At 41.1% G+C, this 21,498-nt stretch overlaps 3 protein-coding genes across 3 annotated transcripts; 1 reads left to right on the top strand and 2 right to left on the bottom strand.

Moving 5' to 3' along the window:
* Positions 1-89: 89 nt before the first annotated feature.
* On the bottom strand, positions 90-17,648 carry LOC118403028 (non-neuronal cytoplasmic intermediate filament protein-like). The gene is made up of 7 exons (XM_035801468.1): positions 17,052-17,648; positions 16,667-16,727; positions 16,238-16,333; positions 15,690-15,860; positions 15,122-15,247; positions 14,452-14,672; positions 90-797 (listed from the first exon to the last, which is right to left on the bottom strand). Exons 1-7 carry the CDS (start codon positions 17,363-17,365, stop codon positions 779-781), a joined length of 1,008 nt encoding a protein of 335 aa, XP_035657361.1. The 5' UTR covers positions 17,366-17,648; the 3' UTR covers positions 90-778.
* On the bottom strand, positions 2,241-4,167 carry LOC118403078 (non-neuronal cytoplasmic intermediate filament protein-like). Its single transcript, XM_035801522.1, has 4 exons — positions 3,791-4,167; positions 3,311-3,371; positions 2,848-2,943; positions 2,241-2,489 (listed from the first exon to the last, which is right to left on the bottom strand). The coding sequence occupies exons 1-4, from the start codon at positions 4,081-4,083 to the stop codon at positions 2,256-2,258; spliced, it is 684 nt and encodes a 227-aa protein (XP_035657415.1). The 5' UTR covers positions 4,084-4,167; the 3' UTR covers positions 2,241-2,255.
* LOC118432759 (non-neuronal cytoplasmic intermediate filament protein-like) lies at positions 7,064-10,132 on the top strand. The gene is made up of 7 exons (XM_035844379.1): positions 7,064-7,486; positions 7,651-7,711; positions 7,840-7,935; positions 8,179-8,349; positions 8,777-8,902; positions 9,175-9,395; positions 9,802-10,132. The coding sequence occupies exons 1-7, from the start codon at positions 7,101-7,103 to the stop codon at positions 9,830-9,832; spliced, it is 1,092 nt and encodes a 363-aa protein (XP_035700272.1). The 5' UTR covers positions 7,064-7,100; the 3' UTR covers positions 9,833-10,132.
* Positions 17,649-21,498: the final 3,850 nt, after the last annotated feature.

The following is a 21,498-nucleotide window of genomic DNA, read 5'->3' as shown; positions in this document are numbered from 1 at the left end:
ATTGTTGGCTAACGGCTACAGATTCTAGCTATCTACGGTTACCAGCTTCTGATAATGAAATGAAGAAATGAACCGTTCAGAAAACAATCTTTAAGTTTGATCTTCTTTTATTACGTTCCATGCTTCTATATTTCCTAAAAATACCACAGTAGTTTCCGATCAAGGTGCACTAATATACATGTGGTGCTCCATGTCTTTATACTCTGTACGTAGCTGTTTGTCATCCAAGCTGCTCGCCAACCTAGTGTATCATTACGTAAGGCAGAAACATGCTTTCCTCTTGATATATATCATGACTGACCTGGCAGTTTAGCTGCCGTTTCGTAATTGTCTTACCAGAATAGCAACGGTGTTTGCGGGTAATATGAACTGTGAGGACATCCATTGATGAAACCATCCAACCATAGCATCTTTCAAATTTGCGCTTTTTGTGTAACCATTCGAGGATTGGGGCACCAGGGAAGATCTGACAACTAGTTTCCCAACCCTTACTGGTTTCCTGCATTTCTCATTGTTTCACTTTGTCTCGTGCCTGTCGATTCTCTGATATTATCCACCCATCTTTTATGTTGACATGCCCTCTTTCTTCTTCCTTGGACGGTACCTTGATTGATATTTTTTGTACCGATGAATGTGACATGAATCTAATCTACTAGAGACTCGCTATAAAATCTTATTTTATGTCCTAACGTTCTCCCATGACGGGGTTTGAATAGTTTTACTGAGGTGGTGCCGCCACTGGCTCGGTGATCTGGGCCGTCTGAACCGGCTGGGGCGACTAAGCCTGACCGGCCAGTCTGTGGGACAAATCAAGAAATAAAGATAGTGGTAAGACGTAGGCTAATTTATGAACAAAATTGATTCAATCAGATAATCATTGGGTTTTAGTTTTTCGCGATGGCACTTGAAAAGGTAAAAATCATCTGTTTTTACTTGAATTGTCTACCCACCCAGTAATGTTGTAAATTACGATTAACAAATCCCTCGACAAATTACAAACAAAAACATGAATATGAATTATGAATAGGTTAAAAAAGAAATCTAGAAAATTAAGCTACAGAATGGAATCATGGTAAATGTACACTTCATGTGAAATAAGCCTTTCATCTTCCCGTTTCACGTGCCAAGTTGCTGTAAGCCTCTTTACTAAGTTTTGACAGGGCTAGGAATAAATACAGGGTCTGCCGGATGCATAGGAACATAAAACATGGCAAAACAGTGCCTGTACCTGATCTCCTCTCCCTCCAACAGCTTCCTGTAAGCGGCTATCTCGAGGTCGAGCGCCAACTTGACGTTCATCAGCTCCTGGTAGTTGGTGAGATGTTGTGCAATCTCCAGCTTCATCTGCTCGATCTGCGCCTCGCGTTTGCCGATGGCCTGCCTGTACGATTCCATCTCCTTCTGTATGCGGGTCTCCGTTTGGTTCATGCCGTCTTCCATGGCGATGTTCTGTTACAGATACAAGAGAACAGGTGCATTTTAAAGATTATGTATGAGTTTGCCTGGCGATGATCACAGCGGGGAATTGCCACGATAAATAGGAACATATAGAACAGAGTAAATTCATAGCAAATTAGCTACGTCCAAACAAGCTCAAAAGATAGCAGTTAAAAATGTTCAATCACCGACCTAAATTTTCTACGATGTACCAGTGCATGTGATCGAGGAGTCCAGTTGGTTGTTACTATTCGTGCTGTTTAGCGTGCCAAATTCAGATATAATCCACAGACCCACTTACCCCCAACAGCCAGCTCCTACCTATACTGGTAACACACTCACCTTGCTCCTGATAGACTCGGCCTCGGCCCTCAGGGTGTCGATCTTCTTTTGGAACTCAGCCACTTCTGCCCTGGCGGCTGCCAGAGCGTCGCTGTCTTTCTGCCGTTGCAGGGCTATCTCCGCAAACTTAGGTTATAAATACAAACTATCACATAACAGCAATGGTACGTAATGACATGCTATACTAGGCTTTTCATTGGCAAAGCTAACTGGTAACATCTTATGGTATTGAATTATTAGAAATTGTACGAGCAGTTGGCCAATTTCTGATTTAACTCGTAGGCGCCATTATTCCAATAGCCATCTACATATATGTGCATCAACATAATCTACCTTGTATAAATTGGTATGGTTGCATGGCCGACCACACCTAACTATACAAATTGTCAACACATAACGCATGTTTACGTCGTTCCCTTGGTTAAAGGTACGAGTTTAAGTTCCTCGGTCGTTTTTGGTATTTCTACCTGTAGAAGTTATGTTACAAAAGAACTATATTTCAAACACAACGATTTAGGATACATGTTGTCTGTTCTCACCTTCTCCTTGTACTTTGCCTCAGCGTCCTGCCTGTTCGCCTGGCCGACCACCTCGTACTGCTCACGGATCTCCCTCAGGGTGTTGCTGAGGTCCGGTCCAGTCACAGCCGCCTGCTTCGCCTCTATCGCAGTAATAGTCCGGGCCAACTCTTCCCGCAGAGCTGTTATCCCCTGTAGAATGCAACAACATGTGTTATTTCCTAGAGTACATATATATTGTTACTTATTATACAACGTATAGCGTATCAACGTGTAGCCTAAGATAATGAATCATTTGCGGAATAAATTAAACTTTATCTTGTATTCTATTTCAAAAGATTGGCTTTACTATGTGCTTGGAAAGATCTCTCGGTTACAGTCGGATTACATAAATAAAAGAAGTCATTGATGCATTGCTTGATCATTTGACAAGGAGCAAATTTGATGTACGTTTTTTTATAGGCAACGACTTACGCTTGTTTTCTATTACAACTGAATGGTTGGCGTAACAGACAGACAGACAGGCAGATAGGCAGACGGACGTGCTTACCGCAGCGTTATTCTTATTCACGGCCTCGATCTCTCCCTGCGCGGCCACCAGCCTGCTCTCGAAGCCCGAACGAGCAGCGTTGATGGTTGCCAGTTCCTAAAACGTTAAGGTCTGTTACGTCGTTGAAGGCTAGACATCTAGCTATAGGTAGCAGGATACGCCAAAAATCAGTTAACCAATTAAAAAAATTATATTGAGGGATGTATTATGGCGGTAAAGAAATCTTATTCAAACATTTGCTAAGGTCCCACAAATTCTTAACTGAAGGAACAGGCTGTTAACTTATGCCACTATTAAGTCAATCAAGCGGATCCTTGCTACATGTATTTAAACAGACATAAGACGACTTAAAGTGCTACCTTCCTTGTTTGAAAGATAACAGGTTAGTGGGCACATATTTCTGTTGTATTCTTTCTTTTTATTTCTTACATTTTATTAAAAGAACTAATGGACTAGGACTAACCGTTTTGTTCTTCTCGATTTCGGCCTTCAGCCCCGAGCGCACCGTATACTGCTCTTCGCACCTATTGATAAGGAAAACCATGCATATTTATAAGATTTGATATAGCCCAATTGTTTAACTATGTTTTACTGTCACCGATGTAACAAGCAAAGTTGTAGGTAAAAGCTAACATAAGGAGGTAGTAAACAACAATAATGTAATACCCCCTCACAGCGCTCTCTCTCTGCGACCTCAAATTGGTAAGAGCGCTATGAGAGCGTAGTGGAATCGCCAAGGTAGCCATAAAAGCACACAAAGATTGTGTTGGAAGCGCCATGGTCGCTCAGGTCGCCATCATCTCCGCGACTGTTTTTAGCCGGGTCGAAAAGGACGGCGATCTAAAAATGAGCGCCAAGAGAGCGCGCAGTGAGCGCCATGGGTGCCAAGAGAACGCGTAAATCATTTGCTCATTCGTACAACAATAACATATTATCAACGTACTTTCCTTGCCATTCCTCCGCCTGAGACTGCCAGCTGTTCCTCTCAACCTCCAACTGAGCCTTCTGCTGAGACAGCCCGTCCACCTGAGCACGCAGCGCACTCAGCATCCCCTCGTACTTCCCCTTTTCTACGGGGGCGGCTTTGGCCTGGACGGCCTGCAGCTGACTCTCCAGGGCGGCATTGCTCTGGTTCAGCGCCTGCACCTTCTCGATGTAGGAGGCGAACTGGCCGTTCAGGGCGGAGAGCTGTTTCTTCTCAGCGGTCCGGGTCATCTTGGCCAACTGGGTCGCCATGCTGTGCTCGTGTGGGCTTCGAACGGGGCAGTCTTACCACAAAGTCGTAAGCGGTGAATTCTAAGCTACCCCAACATGCGGTTAAAGCTTTGTAGCCTTCGAAGTTTGTTTAAGTTCAACAGTGTAACCACGTCCTATCAATCTCTTACTCAGGAAGGCGTATCATTGGTTGGGTGCTGCGTACAGGGACAGAGGTCTATTTGCACATGCATAGGAAGCCCCCCAAAATGCCCTATATAGAAGATAAAGGTCATTGGCTGATGTAATCCGTCCAAACGCTGACTAGGACGATTTACAGAGCATACCGCTGCTCGGATATGTGGGGCAATCAAATATCACACGTGGATCAGTGTGCCAGCCAAGACCATTCCATTCATGAACTTATGAACATATTCAAACTATGCCTTTACGTCTACAATTAGAAATAAGTGACCCCTTGTTGAAACACAAATTTCGGCTAAAGGCTCTCTGAAGTTGAATAGGTCATAAATTCGGGACCGCATATTTTACAATCATCTTCAGCATTGCAGCTTTTTTAGTCATCTTATCTAAGATTTTGTCATAACAAGTTCTGTCGTGCAGAGGATTATGTTCATTGCTGTACGGGACAAATGATTATATTGCAATATTTTATAAAAGAACCATACAAATGGATGGCCGACAGCTTAAACTAGCCAGAAGGTGACTAGGACCATATGCAGGGTTTTCACAGCCCGGATATGTGAAGAAATTAGATATCGAACGTAAATCACTATGACAGCTATGAACATTTCTTATTCCAGTACCGACGCAAGTTCCACATGGCAGTAATCAAATATGAACTGTTGAATGGACGCTGCCCACCACACATGCAAAGTCTGCTCCCTAGCTAATAAGCACGCTAGTCTTTCATCGACTACTGCTACCCCCTAAGGAACAGTTTGTCTACCCCCGCAAACACGACTACCCGATCCCAGAGAATTCATCAGCGGATTGTAATTTTCCCAGCAGTACCCGTAAAGCCCGCATGATCATCTCCATCAAAAACAAACTCATAAAATATTTTGATAAAAATACCATGTAAACGGTTGATACCAACACTGTGTACCCTGTAGATCTGCCTGTATTTCTTTTAGCCGAATGATTAATCAGATTCAGAGGATTAAATCAAAACCCAAATATCATTGTTAACGTTATGAACTTATCTTTAAAAAAATACGTCGATGGGGGTTCGACATCCAAGTAATGAGATATGCCAAAAACAGTTACTCAAGCAACTGTATGTGTTTTGGAAATGATCAAACGTTCCACATAGCATCCACTATCTTTCATCAGTGACACTGAAGTGATCTGGGAGAAATTGGTCTCTTATACCCTGTCTATGAATGCAAAAGAGCTGTAGACAATTTTACATGTCCAATAGGAAACGAGGTAACTCAAGGTAAAGCTGAAGACTACTGTTCATTCCTATTGAAATCCAAATTGTCTTTAACCTTGTCTTACCTTGTTTCCTATTGGACATCCAAAATTGTCATTAGCTCTTTTGCATTTATAGCTAGGTTATAAGAGACCAGTTTTTTCCCAAATCAATTCAGTGTCACTAACGAAAGGTAGTGGATGCTATCTGAAACGTCTGACCGTATCGAAAATCATACCCAGTTGCTTTAGTAACTGCTTATTAAATGGATGTCTAACCTTCATCGACGCATCTTGGATCGGTACGGTAAGTTTTGCCTGAGATCAGTGAGAAATCTGGATCATGGAGAAGACCAGCAGAAAGATCGCGGTCTACTGGGACCAAATTCACCACAGCTAGACAGCTTTCACGGCCTTAAAGTAAGTATAGTTTATACATCATGACTTTCCCCGCAAACTCTAAATTGAGTGAATTTGGGGAAATTCGAAAAAGCAGTGCTCAGGTCAAACATTTCTTCTTGTGAGAAATAGTTTCGGAAAACTGAAGGTACCCAAACATCTACTTATTGTCTGATACGACATAGATCGTACTTATTGGTCCAAGCCTGGATTCCTTTGTGGTCATCTCTAAAGAACCATCAGGTACACTGACAGGATAGTTCAAAGGAACACTAGACAATTTTTTCCTATCAAACATATTATGGATATTACACAAATGTAGTTCGTAAGATTTCTAAGCATCATGCCAAATTCAAAGACTGTATCAGCAATTATCAGTCAACATTTACCTAGCCTAGATACTATGATACTTTAAAGCGTACATTCTTCCGTGTCACACGTTTCCATCCGTTTATGCGCTGTTCGGTCTTTGACAGACATCTGTATACCAACACATAAATCAGAATTTCAAAAAGTGCACTGGCACTGGGAGGAATACATGTACGAATAAGGTTCGTAACAGCTTAAGATGCTTGCGTAGAATGTCCGCAGTGGCATAGAAACGACACAAAACACCACAAATAACAGGAACCTGAAATGTGAGTTTCCTGAGTGAACCCTTTGATGCCCTTCGTATAGCCTACGCACTGAAGGTACCATGTTAAACCAGCTTTTAAAGCATCTATTCGACAATTGTACAATAAAAGTATGGTCAATTTGCCAAGTTTTTGTAGGGCCTTTCACGAAATGACCTCGAATACTGGTTAATAACTACACGTATATTTCTGTATTTATTGGGAATACATGTGAATGCAGACGAATTCGACAGCATATTCCCCTTAGCAAGCTTCGAGGTTTGTTTTTCCTCAAACATTTGATTGCCCCACATGCTACTACGAAGCTTGAAAGTTCTGGAGCGACGCATCGCTCTCTATATATAAAACCATTAGATTGTAACGTCAGGTTGTGATCCTGTGATGTGCTGACACATTGGGGTCGGCTATGCCCTTGGTAAACCTTGCTGTGACGTTTCTATATCATGGAAGAACGTAGCCAATAGCAAACTTCATGGGACGAGCAGATTGGCAGGAAATGGCCATGTCATTCAAATCAAGTTTATGTAAAGAAGTAGTGCACGGGACAGATACTGGGGCAGCAGGACACTCGAGCTCTGAGGACACGTCATGGCCACCAAAGCATCACGAGCCGGTGTCGGCGACGGGAAGCCAGTCACCGATGGGGCGACCGATGGGGCCACAGATGGGGCGTTGCAGACCCTCGCTGACGCCAGGGTGACCTGCAGCGACGAGAAGAGGGAGCTGGTGGTCCTGAACGACCGCTTCGCCAGCTACATCGAGAAGGTGCGGTCCCTGCAGGAGCGCAACACCAAGCTGACGACCCAGATCCGGATCCAGGAGGCGAGTCGGAGCGAGGAATCGAACATCTCGGAGCTGTACGAGACGGAGCTGACGGAGCTGCGCGCGCTGGTGGACCAGCTCACGCAGGAGACGACTCAGCAGAAGGCCGAGAGGGCCAGCTGGCAGGCACAGGCCGAGGAGTGGCAGGCGAAGTAAGTCACACATGATGCTATAAAACGAAAAAAAAGCAAGAAATCAAGAAACTGTATTTCTCTGAATAGTCATTCATTGCATGAAACGCATTATCAGAGTAGAACATGTCTACGTTTAAATAAACAAATGATTTGAATTTTCATTTCATTTTGATTCCTGGCAGATGCGAGGCCGAGACTGTCGCGACTGCAGCGAGGAGGACTGAACTTGCAGCGGTCAAGAAGGTGTGTTTGTCGTTCAATTAGATCCCCATGGTGCTGATATGCCGTCAACATATTCAATTGTTAACTTTATTTGGAGTATTGCTTTGTATATACAAGATGCTTAAAGTACTATTCCCGATATGTTTCAGGAGGTGGATGTGGCGACTGTGGAGCGTGTTGGAGTGGAAAACAGGCTGACCACAGCACAGAAGGAGATTAAGTTCCTGAAAAGTGTCTATGCTGAGGTGAATATGTCTTTGTAGTGTTTGACACCTCGTGGATGTTTTGAGCTCTTATTCTTGGAAATTGTATGCAAACGAAAAATGATTTATTTGTACCTTTGAACTTACTCATTACATTGTCAATAGTTTTTCAGTTGCAAGAAACTACAAAGTCGTTAAAGGTTTTCCCACTTAAAGTTTTATATCACGCAGTAAGTAAACTGTAGATGATCATCTCAAGATGCAAATGTTGTGCTTCCCGCACAGGAGACACTGAAGGTGCAGTACCAGCTGAACGAGGCCGTGTCCATAGTTGAGATGGAGTTGCCGATCATCGCAGGCCCAGACCTGAGCGAGACGCTGCGTGAGATCCGCCTGCAGTACGAGATCATGGGCCAGGCCAACAGGGAGGAGGCCGAGGCCAAGTACAAGTTCAAGGTGAGAATGGGTGACATGTTTTGACAAACTGCAGAGCTGTGTTAAGTTTTCAGTATGTAATGTCAATATCACAGCCTTCTTGATCAGAGCACTGATATAAGAAATGCTTGAATGTCATGTCCTTCACAATAAAAACTAATTTTTTTCATTTGATTGTGTTTTTCTTAGACACTATTCCAAAGTAGGAATTAATTTAAAAGTTACAATATCTGTAACGTACACAGAAATAAGGTTTCATATTATTTTTCGGAAAATGAGCTTGATTTCGGTATCTGTATTTGTATCTGCATCTGTATCTGCATAACAGGTATAACGGCCCTTCGGCGTAACACAGCTTAGATATATGATGTAGCATAAAGTCAGAAGCACACAGAGAAATAACAAAACAAACAAAACAATCTAACATCGACATTGCTTCAAAACCAAGTTCAGCGAGCTGTCCCGGCAGCGGGAGGCGGATAACAAGTCTCTGGTTGCCCTGCGGTCCGAGCTGACCAACCTGAAGTGGACTCTACTGTACATCGTCACCGAGACTGAGACATTAAAAAACAAGGTCGGTTTAACTACCAATTGGACTTACTTACACCACAATATTCTCCAATATAATTTCGCTGTAAGGTAAGAAAACATAACATTGTTGGTTCACAATCGACACCATCAAAACTACAATGTAGATAAGTTGAGGCAATTTTTATTCAATAGACGTTAGAATTAATGCCTTATTTCCAATGATTTTGATGTCTTAATGCTGACATGCGGTTACAACAAAAAAACTGCACTGCCAATTGTACAACGGTGCCTCTCCTGAACTTTGTGTTTGTACAGTCTGTCTCCCTGGAGACGAACATGGCAGAAACAGAAGCCCGCCGACTGAAGGAGATTTCGGAGTGCAAGCTCGCTATCGGCGAACTGGAGTGGCAGATCGAGAAGATGAAGGTGGAGGTGTACCAGCACACCGTGGAGTACCAGGAGCTGGTGAACATCAAGATATCCCTGGACGTGGAGATAGCGGCCTACAGGAAGCTGCTGGAGGGGGAGGAGCTGAGGTGGGGCTGCTGTCCATAATTTTTTACCAGTCCTGTGTTTCTCTTCAGGACCGATTACTGAAATGATTTGGATGACAATGAATCTTATGTGGCCTCTGCCGCTTAATATTCACCATGGTTAATCCCTGAGTCATATCAGCTCTGCGGCATCAAACATGGCCGAAAAGTCCAACACGAGAATGACAATCTCTGTCACGTATGTTACACCTATAGGCTGACTCAGGCATATTGCAAAGTTTTGTTTTGTGGATCCACTTTTCTTATGCGCTGCATATCAGTAAAATGGAGCTGCATCTTTAAGCAATCTGAAGAACTGTTATCCTCAAGCAGAGATAATCTGAATGCGTCGTCATTACATGTTTTAGCTTCTTACTATAATCTTTCATTGACTCTGCCCCTTTGACAGACTCTTCGGTGAAGTCAATCGAGGTCAGTGAGGTCAGCAGTCGTGGGGTCAGCAGTCGTTAGCATAGGTCAGTAGCCGTGAGGTCAGGTGTGAGGTCAAGTTGAAGTCCTCCAGCTAGAGAGGAAATTCATTGTATCCAGCTTAAGTCTACAGTTTGTGCTCCAGAGATATAGGGAAGCCATGTGATGTCATTCTGTATGGTTTCCATAGGGCAAATATTCTTAAAGATGGCGTGAAGGACCAAATACATTATATCGTTCAAAATGTTAACACTAACAATGCAAAAGTTGAAGATTGAATATCTAACGAATCATAAAATTGTAGAAGCTCCTGACAAATAAACGTTTCTGCGAACCTGGCTTAGTCTTTGAATGATTTTTATTATGAGCTGCATGGACAAAATATGACTGAGAGGGCATGCATACAGTCAACATTACCTGGAGTTCAGAGGATGCAATGGCACTGGCCAACGCAATGTGTTTAAGGACATGGGAATATCGCAAAATTTATATATCTGTAGGCAAATAAAACATACACTTGAGATCGAGACAATGCAAGACATTGAAAGAATCGCTAATAATGCATGTTCGTTTTCATTCCCAAAATACTGATCATATTGGCAAAGAGTGTACGACCTCTTATGCTGCTTTGTCCGACGTTACTGGATGTTCTGTAGTGTTATGGATTAGCTTGACAAGCATTGGCAGTTCCGACTTGTTTCATAACTGGAGAGGTACAAACCAGTGAAACTGTAGCCACCAGCAAAATCGGACGAATACTGATTGTACCATTCCTTCCCTTTCCTACACGGACTTCTTCTTCAACAATTCCGGGTGAGTCGTTCTGCAAAACAACCTCACATGGAGTAATATGACGTAATTATGACGTCATCACTTTGATTGTATTGTATGAAACCATGGAAAGGGGTATTCCCAGAAAACAAGGTATGCTACAAAAGATATAGATAACAGAAAAAGTGTAAATAATAGAATGATAATGTTTTTACGACTTTTGTTGCCAAAGGCAATATCAATACCACTTGAGCTCCACCATCTTATATCCACCACCTTAATTTTTTTAATAAGATTTATAAAGAATGTTCCTTTAAATACATTCCTTTGTGTTTAAAAAAATAGGATACTAACTAGTCATTCTTGATCTGGTAATATTGTCCACCATCTTGAATTTTGGCTGATTACGTCTTCAAATCAGTATTATTCATTCATATTTAATTATGACATTTTTAAGAAAACATAGGATTTTATTTTTGTAAGCAGCAGAAACTAACAGTAATTTAGCAAATAAAGGTGAAAATGCATTGTTAAACATGTTGCCATGGCAACACAAAAAAGTTTTAAAACTTAAAAAAATTATTGCCAACTAAATTTTAGAACAATTTATCAGATTTGGTGGTTCTACCGTAAGTCGTTCTGGCGTTATGGCAGATGCAGTGATCGAACTACTTGACCGTTGAGAATGAGTCGCACATGGTCCAACATTCTTGATTGTTTGTCTTACTGATTTGCCTGAAGTAAACAATTTTGATTACCCGTGCGTGTGTGCATGTTGTAATTTTCTTAGTCGCGATGGTATAATTATTGACTTGCCAAGTTGAGTCAAGGATGTATGGACAACCTCATGAGTAGTCATCCGGCGAATCGGTAATGGGCTTTTAAGGGAGAATTAATCAAGCAACAAACATGTCATTGATCCTGATAAAGCCAATTTTATGCTTCTCTATGTATGGACATTCGTAAGTATGTTTGATTCACGTATCGACTTCCGAGGTTTTCATGGCAACTGCCAGGTCAAAGTCAAGTTCCACGAACAGGTGACGGCCACCAAGACCTTCTACCTGTCAGGCATGCTTAATGATGTCATTGTCGGTTAATTAATGGCTATACAGATTTCAGGTACTATATTCTGATAATGAAACGCAAAATAATGGGGAAAGAAAAGTTGCACTCTGCCGTAATATGCCATCAGCGCAGTTGGAAGTGAAGCAAAGACTAAATTTCCCTCCATTCTACTCAGGACTGAATTCTAATGGTAAAGCGAAAATCAAGGAAACAAATTTACAACTTTTAGAAAAATCAAACATACATACGAATGAAAACCGTACCCGAACAGGCATAATTCCAACTATCGCCGCGCCATGGCTAAATTAAGAATCAGTGATCATCCCTTACAAATTGAAGTTGGAAGAAAGAACCGGACTCTTTTGATTTACATACTCTGTATACTTTGTAATTCCAACCGTATAGGAAATGAAGTCCACTTTTTAGTAGGGTGTTCTATATACAATGATATACGCAATTCTTTTAGCGTTGCTTTCAACCAATTACGAACTATTTGTTTGTAAAATGACAGCCGCAGACAACATTGTAACAGATAACAGATGAATGAGGCATGTAGACAATAGGTATAATGATGGCATAGCTCCAGACTTCTGAATCACTGCATTTAGCCCATATGGGAAAGAACATGCAAATAAATATCTTCCACTCATATATAGATATCAAATGATATATCAAAATATATTATATGTCAAAGCAATTAGAGATTTCCTATGAAAACGTACTTCAGATCTACATCATTATTCCTTCTCATGGCGCGGTCGGCGTGCTGTCACTGGCTCGAGCGCCTGCGTCTCAACCGACTGGGGCTTATAAGCCTGGCCGAGCAGCCTATGGGGAAAAATAAAGATTAACTTGAAATTTCATCAGTATACTAGGTAGAAGTCATTCTGGAACAAGATTAACTGTATTTCCCGACATTAAAAAAAGTTGATTTACCCAAATTTTCAACTGATAAGATTTTTTTCACTCCTTGGCAAAGACAGTTTAAAATTTCGAAAGGTCCTATTTGGTGTGTTGCAAATTACAGCTCGATTGTTCCAGGAAGAAATACAGATGTGGTTAAAATATTGCAAAATCAACAAAAAACACAATATACCGGGGAAACACGTGCAGACATGTATCAATCAGGTCATAACTGCGTTTTTGTTTTCCTTGAAAAGGTGGCAATCGTCTGCTTTTACCTGTCTGTCCATGCATCCAGTGATGTTGTGAATTGTTCGACAAATTACCCAAAAAAAATGAAGTTCTTAACTATAAAGTGATAAACTAAAAATTGAATAAAAAAAGTAAACTTTAGAATTGAATCATTTTGTCTTCCATGTTCACGTGTCAATCAGGATGGTATCTCATTGTATTTGGGGCACGCTTGCGCAACTGGGGGTCCGTTCACTATTTTCGCTGATTTTCTCACACTGGCGTGTGGCACTGTAGCGTTTCTAGACTAAATGAACATGTTGTTGGATATCGCAGCTTTGTCATGTTATGAAAAGTCACATAATGATGAAAATGCCCCAAAATAAGATAGTATGCGTTATGAAAGGATTTCCCTGATAATGGTGAATTATATTTTACATTTGTTATAAATAACCATGAAAGACCTTTACTGTAAAAAAAAAGGACCCAAATGAATGAACATGAGCCGTATACCAGATTTGACTCGATTGGTTATGTGTTTTGTACCATGTACAATGTGTAATGATGTATGTATATAGGTCTATTCAACAATTTTCACATGAAAATGTTTGATATTTTATACGTTTTCATATGACATGAAGAATTTTCATTGTCGACGGATATATTGTCAAACCAGTGATGTCCGAGTCTATAATATCTGTAAAAGGTGAGAATAAAACATTACTTTATCATTTATGGGTCCGAATGACTGCAAGTTTGGTGTTTTATCGGCAGCATGCTATCAGCAATTATTCGACTGCTTGTAATATCCAACATAAATGCTTTCTTTTTCAACGCTGTACGACAGTCTCTTTCCCCATTTCTTCAGGTTTATGAATTGATGAACCAGTTACTTATTTGGTGTTAGAAAGAATAAAGTACTGACCTACTTCTCATCAAATAAATCAAAAGATAAGTCGATGAAGGTTAGACATCCAGGTAATAAGATACGTCAATAAGCAGTTACTCAAGCAACTGGATAATTTTTTGGAAACGGTCAGACGTCTCAAACAACATCCGTTGTTTTTCGCCGGTGACACTGGAGAAGTATTGTTGGGGAGGGTTTTTATGTCCTTGCAGTGAATTTATATGCAAAAGAGTCCTAGTTGTGGAGTATGTTTGTCCTAACTATGAATTGATATGCAAAAAGAGTAGGAAGACAAATTTTCAAGAGTCCAAAAGCAAGAAAGTAAAACAAGTCAAAATATACTTTTAAGTTAGTATGTATACAAATACAAGCTTTGTGGACATCGTTGTAAAATCATTAGAAGTGCTTCCAAAATAGCAGTGATAAAATGTTGTACCTTTTAATACTTGGTGTAAAAGATGCAAAAATATAACCTTCATCAGATACTGTTAATGGCATGGTGTCTTCCACTTGCTTTATTGCTTAACTTTAAAAAAAAACGTTGCGTTTTCAACCGTCACCCCTAGGTTCCGTGGGGGCACTTCTAGGTTCAAGGAAGGTGCATCTGCGTCATTGAGCCCCGCAGTGGTGGACGTGCGCCCAAAGTGTAGTGATATACCACCTTTAGCTCTTATATAAGTCATTTTTTTAGTTTTGACAGTGCCAGGAATAGATATAGGAACATGAAACATGAAGAAACTGTGCCTGTACCTGATCTCCTCTCCCTCCAACAGCTTCCTGTAAGCGGCTATCTCAAAGTCGAGCACAAGCTTGACGTTCATCAGCTCCTGGTAGTTGGTGAGATTTTGTGCCGTCTCCAGCTTCATCTGCTCGATCTGCGCCTCGCATTTGCCTATGGTCTGCCTGTACGATTCCATCTCCTTCTGTATGCGGGTCTCCGTTACCTGCAGGCTGTTTTCCATGGCGAGGTTCTTTTATGGATACAAGAGAACAGGTGCATTTTAGAGATTATTTATGAGCTGGCCTTACGATGACTCCACTGGCCTACCTGCCTTAGTGCCTAGGCCAGGGACTGGTCCCTTGCCCCCCTCCGTTAGCAGTTTCCGGGCTGCACGATTCTACGCACTTGTATCCGCGAACTTGAACTCCAGAACTCCGTGAACTCCAGAATAGAATATCCGTAGTAAAATACGAACAAATAGAAGTGTTCAGAATTCATGACAACTTTCATTTAGTGATAACAGGCTGGAAAGATAGCGGTTGGAAACGCACAATGGCCGACTTTGATTTGCTGCAATTTATTCAAGCAGCCCCCCGTTTGTTACGTTCTGTGCCCCTTGGATTGCGAAATTGAGATTTAATCCACAGACCCATTGTGCCCCCAACAGCCAGTTCCTCCCTATACCGTAAACCCACTCACCTTGCTCCTGATAGACTCTGACTCGGCCCTCAGGGTGTCGATCTTCTTTTGGAACTCAGACACTTCTGCCCTGGCGGCTGCCAGAGCCTCGCTGTCTTTCTGCCGTTGCAGGGCTATCTCCGCAAACTTAGGTTAGAAATACAAACTGTCAAATAGCATCATCGGCACTTAATAACAGGCTTCATCTGGCAAAGCTAATCTGGTAACATGTTATGGTAAGGACAAGAATAAATCTTATCATTTAAGACTAGTATTTAAAAGCAGTTGACCATTTCTGATCGATCTAACTCGTATTGAAGACACCATTAAACCGGAAGAAAACTATTTTTGAATCATCTACATTATGGTCTTCATCAGATTCTTAGGTTTACAACTGTGAATGGCCAGGAAACATGTACACTAAATGATCACACCTAACCTTTACATGTCTAGCTCTAAGCCTTGTTTAAAGCTATCATCGGAGGATTCTTGGTCTTTTATTTTGTATTCCTATAACACGTAACAAGGATGCGTTAATAAAAGGTATTTTCAAACACAAACATTCCGGATAAATGTTGTCTGTTCTCACCTTCTCCCTGTACTTTGCCTCAGCATCCTGCCTGTTCGCCTGGCCGACCACCTCGTACTGCTCACGGATCTCCCTCAGGGTGTTGCTGAGGTCCGGTCCAGTCACAGCCGCCTGCTTTGCCTCTATCGCAGTCACAGTCCGGGCCAACTCTTCCCGCAGAGCTGTTATCCCCTGTAAAATGCAACAACATGTAGCAGGTTTTTTGCAAGGGTTATGTGTTATTTCCTAGAGTACATTTCCATTGTTATTTATTATATTATATATAATGTATTATACGTAAGATAATACGTCATTTACGGAGTAAATCTATGCTTTATTCTATAACTAAAAATGACTAGAAGTAGCTCTACTATGTGATTGAAAAGGTCTTTGGGTTACAGTCCGATTACTAATGAAATAAGTCGTCGATACATAGCTTGATCATTTGACGAGGAACAGATTTGATGCACAGGTTATTGATATCGATAAGCAACGACATACCCTTTTTATTATCATATTTCTTGCAAATGAATAATAGCCATTACAGACAGACAGACGGACGTGCTTACCGCAGAGTTATTCTTATTCACAGCCTCGATCTCTCCCTGCGCGGCCACCAGCCTGCTCTCGAAGCCCGAACGCGCCGCTGTGATGATTTCCAGTGCCTAAAACATTAAAGACTGTTTGATGGTGGTAACGCGAAAGGATCTTATATGCAAACATTTTGTGGAAGGTCCCCCACTTTTTAATTGAAAGACCATGCTGTCCACTCTGCGTTTTTTGTTACAATGTTGTACTCAATCCAACTGTACACATGTTTTGACTTGTTCTTACCTAGCTTACCTAGACAGATACTCCATATCTAAACAGACGAAGCATAAGACGACTTCAAGTGCAACTGCCCTTGTTTTAATTAGAATAGGTTGATCTGATTGAATCGGACTTTATATTGTCTTTTTATGACATTGTTTAAAAATGAACATAGGACAAAGACTTACTAATCTGTTCTTCTTGATTTCGGCATTCAGCTCGGAGCGCACCGATTTCTGATATTCGCACCTAGCAAACATGGGAACCATGGTTAGTAAATTTGATATACTCCATTTGTTTACTTTTCATGAACCGACAAACCAATTAAACAACCAACTAACTAACCAACCAACCAAGGAAAAAAACAACAAAAAAACAGTTTTGTTGAAGCTGACATTACACAAAAGGGTAGTTATCATTAATGCTATTTATTAAGACCCGCTTTCCAATAGACATAATAGATATATTTTCGGTTACAGAGATAGTGTGGCGAGTGGAATGGGGTAAAAGTAAACGAAGTTAAAATCTGTCTTCATATTCAAAAGCAATATCATATCATATCAATTAACGTACTTTCCCTGCCACTCCTCTGCCTGTGTCTGCCAGCTGTTCCTCTCGACCTCCACCTGGGCCTTCTGCTTCGACAGCTCGTCCACCTGAGCGCGCAGCTCACTCAGCATCCCCTCGTACTTCCCCTTGTTTACGGGGGCAGCTTTGGCCTGGACGGCCTGCAGCTGACTCTCTAGGGCGGTGTTGCTCTGGTTTAGGGCCTGCACCTTTACGATGTAGGAGGCGAGGCGGCCGTTGAGGATAGAGAGCTGTTTCTTCTCAGCGGATCGAGTCATCTTGGCATCGTGTAGAGTTTGGATCGCCACCTGGGTCGCCATGCTGTGCTCTTGTGGGCTTCGAACAGGGCAGTCTTACCACAGAGCCGTAAGCAGTGGATTCTGAGCTATACCGACATGTGGTTCAAGCCTTGTAGCTTTCGAAGTTTGTTTAAGTTCATTAGTGTAACCACGTCCTATCAATCTCTTAGTCTGAAGTTCGTATTATTGGTCGAGTGCTGCGTACTTGGACATAGTAGGGTCCCTGTTCACATAAGTGCCTAAGAAGCCACCAGAAATGACCTACATAGCAAACACGGGTCAGTGGCTGATGTGGTCCGGTGGGACGCCGACCAGGACGATTTACAGAGCATACTGCAGCTCGGGTAAGTGGGGCAATCAAATATCACACGTGGATTAGTGTGACAGCCAAGAACATTCCATTCATGAACATATTCAAAATAAGTCCACATCTACGGTAAACCGCAAATTCCGGCTAAAGGCTCTGTAAAATTAAATGGGTCATGTAATCGGGACCACATATTTCACACCCGTCTTCAGCATTGCTGCCTATTTAGTCACCGTAACTAGGATCTTTACATAACAATTTATTTCGGGTACAGGATGTGTTCATTGCTGTTCGTTGCATACAACTGTCTGCGAAATCCTGGACAACGCCTTAACTTATGACAGGGAAAATGTGCGCTCTTTGAGTATGATAGTAACTAGGTTAGGTAAATGTTGAATGTCAATTGTGGACACAGTCTTTTCGCAGTCTTTGAATTTGGCATGATGATTAGGAATTTTACGAATCACATTTACATAATCTTTTAAAAATAGATGAAAATACCCTGTGTTGCTAGGTCACCGTGGCATGAATCTTTTGCATCGTAAGCCTTATAGAAATGGACTTCATGACAAATTTGTCAACAGAGGACGGAAGATGACGATGTCAGTGCATAGGCCTTGTGACCAAAATGTTCTTTGTAAATCGATAAAGCTTTAAAGATGCTCATACTATTATTCACAGCCATGTGAAGATTGTCTGCCTTATGAACAAGGACTACCAATATCTCAACTGGCTTAAGGTTTCCGTGCTCATAATATACCCCTTCGTAATGTGCATTAAACAATCATAAAAAGGTCACAGCTACTGAGTAAGCTTGACCTCGGGCGGCTTATAACATGTCTGTTTAGCACGTTTGGGCTATTGTTCATTTTTAGTCTTCTGACAGTGTGCATGATGCTTTTCTATAGATAACCACAAAGGAATACAGACTTGGACCACAAAATATGACCTAAGTGGCATAAAAAACAAGTAGGTGTTTGAGCAACTTCAGTATTCAAAGATTTCCGAAATTATGTCTCACAGGGATAGTTATAGAAATGTTTGATCGATATGTGTTCATTGCGAGCACCAACGTCTCAAATATGGGGTTTTCGAAATTAATTTGTAGTTGCTAGTGTTTTTTCTGTTTGGGTTCTTAAATCATTGTTTACATAATTATGATAAGCTGTCACAAATGCTTTCTGAAAATACTGTCGTCATTACAATTATCAATGTGTGATTCTGTGACAGAGACAATACTTTTGTGGACAATTTCTTTCCTTCATCCAAAAATTATGTTATGAACCTATCTTTTATCTTACCTGGTGTTGTCTGACACAGTGATTCTTTACATTTTGCAGCAAGAAGTTCTCCGACAATTTAAAACTATGGAAAATTAAATAAAAAGTGAAATTAGTATCACATATCTCTATCGTATTACATTGAACCATGTAATCCATAAATTGTACTATCTATCATATACATCTTGCAGTCCACCCTAATCCCAATCATCAACAATGCTGCCTATTTAGTCACCTTAGCTAGTCAGGTTCAGTTCATCCTCAGAGAGGTAACACCATGACTGCCATAAGGCCATGCCCTTAACTAGCATCCTGACATAACAAGTTATTGGGTAGAGGATGTTTTCATTGCTGTACGGAACAAATGATCACATTGCAATATTTCATGTAGAACCATAAAAATACATGGCCGACAGCTCGGGTATGTAGGGCAATCAAATATCACACGTGGATCAGTGTAACAGCCAAGAACATGCCATTCATGAACATATGAACATACTCAAACTATGTCTTTACGTCTACAAATAGAATTAAGTGACTGAAAATTCCAGCTTAAGACTCTGTAAGGTTAAATAGGTCACCACATATTCTAATAATCATCTTTAGTACTGCTGCCTATTCAGTCATCTTAAATAGCATCTTGACATAACGATATATGTCCGGTAGAGGATGTGACCATTTCTGTACGGAACAAATTAATACATAACAATATCTTATGAAGAGCCATAAAAATACCTGGCCGATAGCTAGTCTTATAATGTACAAGTCTTAAATAGATGATTTGGAAACTTGTCTAATATCGTTCCTTTGGGGCGTGATTAGTACATAGGGTATCTAAAAATGCACTCGAACATTGACATAGTAGGTTCCCGTTATTTGGGGTGATCAAATGTTTGAAGTAGTTTCCGGGCCACTGCAGTAATTCTGCGCAGAAGTCCTACATTGGAATAGTCCATATTCGTACATATCTTCACCGCAGTGCATTTAAAACTCTGATCTATGTGTCGTTCGGTTACACAGTTGTCTGCAAAATTCTGTACAATGCCTTAACTGATGAAACTTGTGACATGGGGAAATGTGCGCTCTTTGAAGCATGACAGTATCTATGCTAGGTAAATGTTGAATGTAAATTGTGGACACAGACTTTTCATAGTCTTTGAATTTGACATGATGATTAGGAATTTTACGAATCACATTTACGTACTCTTTCAAAAATAGATAAAACATATCCTACGTTCACTGGTTCACCTGTAGGTCACCATGGCAAGCTCTTTTGCACTGTAATCCTGAAAGAAATAAACGTCTTTTTAGAAATTTGTCAACGTTACCTAGTTCAGTTCAGTTCAGTTCATCGTCAGAGAGGTAACACCATGACTGTCATACGGTCCTGTCCTTAGCAAGGATCTTGACATAACAAGTTATGTCGGGTAGAGGATGTGTTTATTGCTGTACTGAACAAATGATGGCATTGCAATATTTAATAAAGAGCCATGTAAATACTTCGCCGACAACTAAAACTAGTCTTTTACCGTACATGTGCCGAATTGATGTTTAAAACACTCATCTAACGCCGTTACTTTAGGGCGTACTTAGTTGTACATAGGGCGTCCAAGAGTTTACTCTGACATTGACATGAACATTTTAGGTTCCCGTTATTTAGGGTGATGTGTTTGAAGTAGTTTCCGGACCACTGCAGTAATTTCTGCACAGAAGTCTTTACCAGGACACCTATAACAGTCCATATTCCTACATATCTTCATCGCGGCTCATTTGGAACTTTGTTTTGTGTGTTGTACGGTTATACAGCTGTCTGCTTAAGTTGTGACAGGGAAACGTGCGCTCTTTGAGTATGAAAGTATCTAGGCTAGGTAAATGTTGAATGTCAATGTGGACACAGTCTTTCCACAGTCTTTGAATTTTGGCATGATGATTAGAAATTGCACGAATCCCATTTATGTAATCGTTCAATATGGAAGGATAATATCACGCGTTACCAAGGTACCGTGACATAAATTCTTTGCACTGTAAGTCTTATAGAAATAAACTTCTTCGAATTTGTCAACAGAGGACGGTGTCAATGGGCCTTGCGACCAAAATGTTCTTTGTAAGTCAAGAAACCTTCAAAGAAAACATACTTATACTTTTAGTCACAGCTATGTGACAATCGCCTGTCTTATGAACAGGATCTACTAATATATCAACTGGCTTGAGGTTTCCGTGGTCATATAGTACCCCTTTGTAATGTGACTTTAACAATTATAACCAGGTCACAGCTACTGAGACTGAGTAAGTTGGACCTCAGGCGGCTTATAACATATCTGTTTGGCACGTTTTGGCTATTTCAAATTGTCAGTCACTTCATCCATGCCCAACCAAGCACATCAACTGGGTTCAATGTGACGGTAAATACACAGGGACCTCACCAAACAATACCTTATATGCACATATCCAAAATGGAGCAACTTCTGCGCGAAAGTTATAACCCACGGATGACCTCTGGTGGGCACAGATATGGAGTCTTGCATGAAATTTCTTACACCACTCTCTACAGCCTGACAAGTTGCTCT

The sequence above is a fragment of the Branchiostoma floridae genome, chromosome 2, assembly GCF_000003815.2.
Source record: "Branchiostoma floridae strain S238N-H82 chromosome 2, Bfl_VNyyK, whole genome shotgun sequence".
NCBI lineage: Eukaryota > Metazoa > Chordata > Leptocardii > Amphioxiformes > Branchiostomatidae > Branchiostoma > Branchiostoma floridae.
This window is presented reverse-complemented; position numbering and strand designations above follow the sequence as displayed.

What these genes read in the sequence shown, in the direction of transcription:
- LOC118403078 (XM_035801522.1), bottom strand. Translation starts at nt 4,083, where the DNA reads ATGGCGACCCAGTTGGCCAAGATGACCCGGACCGCTGAGAAGAAACAG. An exon ending in GCGGAGGAATGGCAAGGAAA is followed by an intron (nt 3,372 to 3,790) that starts GTACGTTGATAA and finishes CCTTATCAATAG; the next exon opens with GTGCGAAGAGCAGTATACGG. An exon ending in TGAATAAGAATAACGCTGCG is followed by an intron (nt 2,490 to 2,847) that starts GTAAGCACGTCC and finishes TGCATTCTACAG; the next exon opens with GGGATAACAGCTCTGCGGGA.
- LOC118403028 (XM_035801468.1), bottom strand. Translation starts at nt 17,365, where the DNA reads ATGGCGACCCAGGTGGCGATCCAAACTCTACACGATGCCAAGATGACT. An exon ending in TGAATAAGAATAACTCTGCG is followed by an intron (nt 15,861 to 16,237) that starts GTAAGCACGTCC and finishes TGCATTTTACAG; the next exon opens with GGGATAACAGCTCTGCGGGA. An exon ending in AGGCAAAGTACAGGGAGAAG is followed by an intron (nt 15,248 to 15,689) that starts GTGAGAACAGAC and finishes TTCTAACCTAAG; the next exon opens with TTTGCGGAGATAGCCCTGCA.
- LOC118432759 (XM_035844379.1), top strand. Translation starts at nt 7,101, where the DNA reads ATGGCCACCAAAGCATCACGAGCCGGTGTCGGCGACGGGAAGCCAGTC. An exon ending in TGAAAAGTGTCTATGCTGAG is followed by an intron (nt 7,936 to 8,178) that starts GTGAATATGTCT and finishes CTTCCCGCACAG; the next exon opens with GAGACACTGAAGGTGCAGTA. An exon ending in AGGCCAAGTACAAGTTCAAG is followed by an intron (nt 8,350 to 8,776) that starts GTGAGAATGGGT and finishes TTCAAAACCAAG; the next exon opens with TTCAGCGAGCTGTCCCGGCA.